At 40.0% G+C, this 2,790-nt stretch overlaps 1 protein-coding gene across 1 annotated transcript; it reads right to left on the bottom strand.

Annotated features, from left to right (window-relative positions):
• Positions 1 to 763: 763 nt before the first annotated feature.
• LOC102819622 (olfactory receptor 7G2-like) lies at positions 764 to 1,702 on the bottom strand. The gene has a single exon (XM_006877922.1). The coding sequence runs from the start codon at positions 1,697 to 1,699 to the stop codon at positions 764 to 766; it is 936 nt and encodes a 311-aa protein (XP_006877984.1). The 5' UTR covers positions 1,700 to 1,702.
• Positions 1,703 to 2,790: the final 1,088 nt, after the last annotated feature.

The following is a 2,790-nucleotide window of genomic DNA, read 5'->3' as shown; positions in this document are numbered from 1 at the left end:
AATCTCACCAGCCACTCCTTGGAAACCCTATATAGTGTCGCTATGGGTTGAAACTGACTTAACAGTACTTAACAACAACAACAACATGTAGGGTGTAGTCTCCCACAGTAAAATGTCTTTCAGAGGCAAGTGGTGCAGGGAGAGAACAGAATGGAAAGTGGACATTCAAGGCCTTGAAGAAGAGCGGAAGGAAGGAGGGAGCTTATGTGTCCCTAGGAGATGTTCTCCTGCAGCAAGGTGGAGAGTCTCTGGGTCAGAAAAACTCCAAAGGCAATAGCGCACATTAGAGTCCTTATGATATGTTGTTGTTATGAAATGCCATCGGTTCTGACCCATAGCGACCCTGTATAGGGTTTCCTAGGAGTAGCTGGTGAGCTTGAACCATCGACCTTGCAGTTCAAATGGATTTGCAGTCTCGTGCATTAAGCCACAGTGCCACACCAGGAGTTCTTATGACTAGAGGGTTTAAAAATCTTATCTATGGATAGCAGATGTTGGGAGCAGTTTGTAGGCTGTGTAAAGGAGGCATGATGTAACTTGGTAAAACTCAGCTTGTTTGGGTTATTTTAAAACAATTGCTGTGTACAAATTTGAATTTGACATTGGAAGAGTTTTTTTGTAGTTACTATGAAGAAGTAAAGTACTGGGGTCCAAAGCAGAGGTCATTTTTTTGAATTTGCTGTTAGAAGAGTTAGTAATTCTTACCAGTAATCACTTTTAAAATTCCTTATTCTAGAACCCCAGTCCCAAGCAGATAATACAATCAGTGAACACAAGGTACTCTACTAATGAATTTTCTCAAGGATGCCTTTATATCCCTGTTTCTCAGGCTGTAGATAAAAGGATTTATCATTTGAGGAACCACACTGTACATCACTGAGGCTACTCCTATCTTTCTGGGTGAGTGTGTAAATGCAGAAGTAATGTACACACCAAAGCCTGTTCCATAGAATAAGGAAACAACCGAGAGGTGAGACCCACAGGTGGAAAAAGCTTTGTATTTCCCAGCTGATGGCATTTTCAGAATGGAGGAGACAATTTTAACATAAGAGAAAATGATCCCACAAAGAGGAATACCAGCATACATGAAATTTATAACATATAGCAAGATGTCATTGATAAGGGTATTGGAACAGGCAAGTTTGATAACTTGAGCAATTTCACAGAAGAAATGAGGGAGTTCCAAGTGTCTACAGAAGGACAGTTTCAAAAGCATTAGACTATGGATTTGGCCATTCACAATACTAGTGAACAAAGAGAATAGAATCAGCATGCCACAGAGACGAGGGTTTATAATGACTGAGTATCTCAGTGGGCAACAAATGGCCACATATCGGTCATAGGCCATTATTGCAAGAAGACAGTTTTCAAAACTTGCAAATACTATGACAGCACATGTCTGTATGAGGCAGCCTATGTAAGTGATAGACTTTTTTTGTGTCTGGATGTTCAGCAGCATCTTTGGGATTACAGTTGTACTTAAACCTATGTCAGTAAATGACAGATTGGAAAGAAAGAAATACATGGGAGTGTGGAGGTGGGAGTCAGAGGTGACAGCAAGAATGATGAGTAGGTTTCCGAGGATGATGACCAGGTACATGATCAGAAATATGTTGAAGAAGAGGGGCTGCATTTCTGGATCTGTTGTCAGTCCCAGGAGAAAGAATTCTGAAACACCTGTTTGGTTTCTGGGTTCCATATTGTTGATGAAACTGATGGAAAGGATGGGTGAGAAGATATTCAAATGTTTAGCTGCATTACACAGGGAAACACCATGTGGGAAAGAATGCAGAGGAATGTGGAAAAATCATGTCCTCTGGATGCACGCTATTATATTCTTTTAAAAGACGTGAATCTGTTATAACTGCATTTAAATATTATTCTGGAAGGGGTGCCAAGCTGGTCTTTTTTTTTTTTTTTTTCAAATTATACTACCTCTGCTTTTGTAATCATTTAAAATTTTTGCAGTTTTATTAAGTGGAATAGATGGACTAGTGTAGTAATGTGATCTTTCTCAGACTCCATGTTTTTTCTTGATCAGAGGTACACACAGACATGATATGATGTGTGTAAAAAATCAGAAATAAGAAAAATTGACAAATCCTCCTCCCTTTCCACCACAGAAATACAAGTAAATATTAGAGAATTCTGTAGTAGTCATCATCATGTGTGAGAAGGGACAGATATCTGCTAAGGAGGAAAATGGTCCCTGTATTTGAGGAGACTGAGTAAGTGACTGGTAGAATTAGAGATCTTTGAGACTGGTGTGTAGATAAAAGGGAACATGTCAGGAAGATGGAAGATAGTTTGGTAGGAGTCTGTAGAAGATTGGCTCCAATTATTTAATGCATGTACTCCCCCTTAATCCTGTGATACCAGGAAGACCCTGAAGAGAATGAATTGATACATAGCTATAAAAATGAGCAAGAATGGATTAACACATACCAATGATAAGGATTGCACAAGCCCAAGCAACTCTTCACTCTGTTGTATATTGAGTCTTTATGAATCCAAATCCATTCTATGGTAACAACAACAACAACAGCAGCAGCAGCAGTAGCAATTCTTTCTCCAACTTTCCCTGGATGAACCTTTAGTGAAACTCTAGTCCATGTTCCGTACATTATATAAGGGAGTCTAGGTTACCTGGCTGGTATTCCTGAGTAATGATGCTTGACATCTGGCCTGGATGTTGAGTGATGTAATTAGAAGATCTGCCCTCCGAAAAGGTAGAGAAACCAAGTGAGGACCCAGGCTCCTGGGGAAGAGGATCGTCTGCGAGAGGAGTCT

Source organism: Chrysochloris asiatica, unplaced genomic scaffold, assembly GCF_000296735.1.
Source record: "Chrysochloris asiatica unplaced genomic scaffold, ChrAsi1.0 scaffold00673, whole genome shotgun sequence".
NCBI lineage: Eukaryota > Metazoa > Chordata > Mammalia > Afrosoricida > Chrysochloridae > Chrysochloris > Chrysochloris asiatica.
The sequence above is the reverse complement of the archived record's forward strand: the minus strand, read 5'-3'. Positions and strand labels throughout refer to the sequence as shown.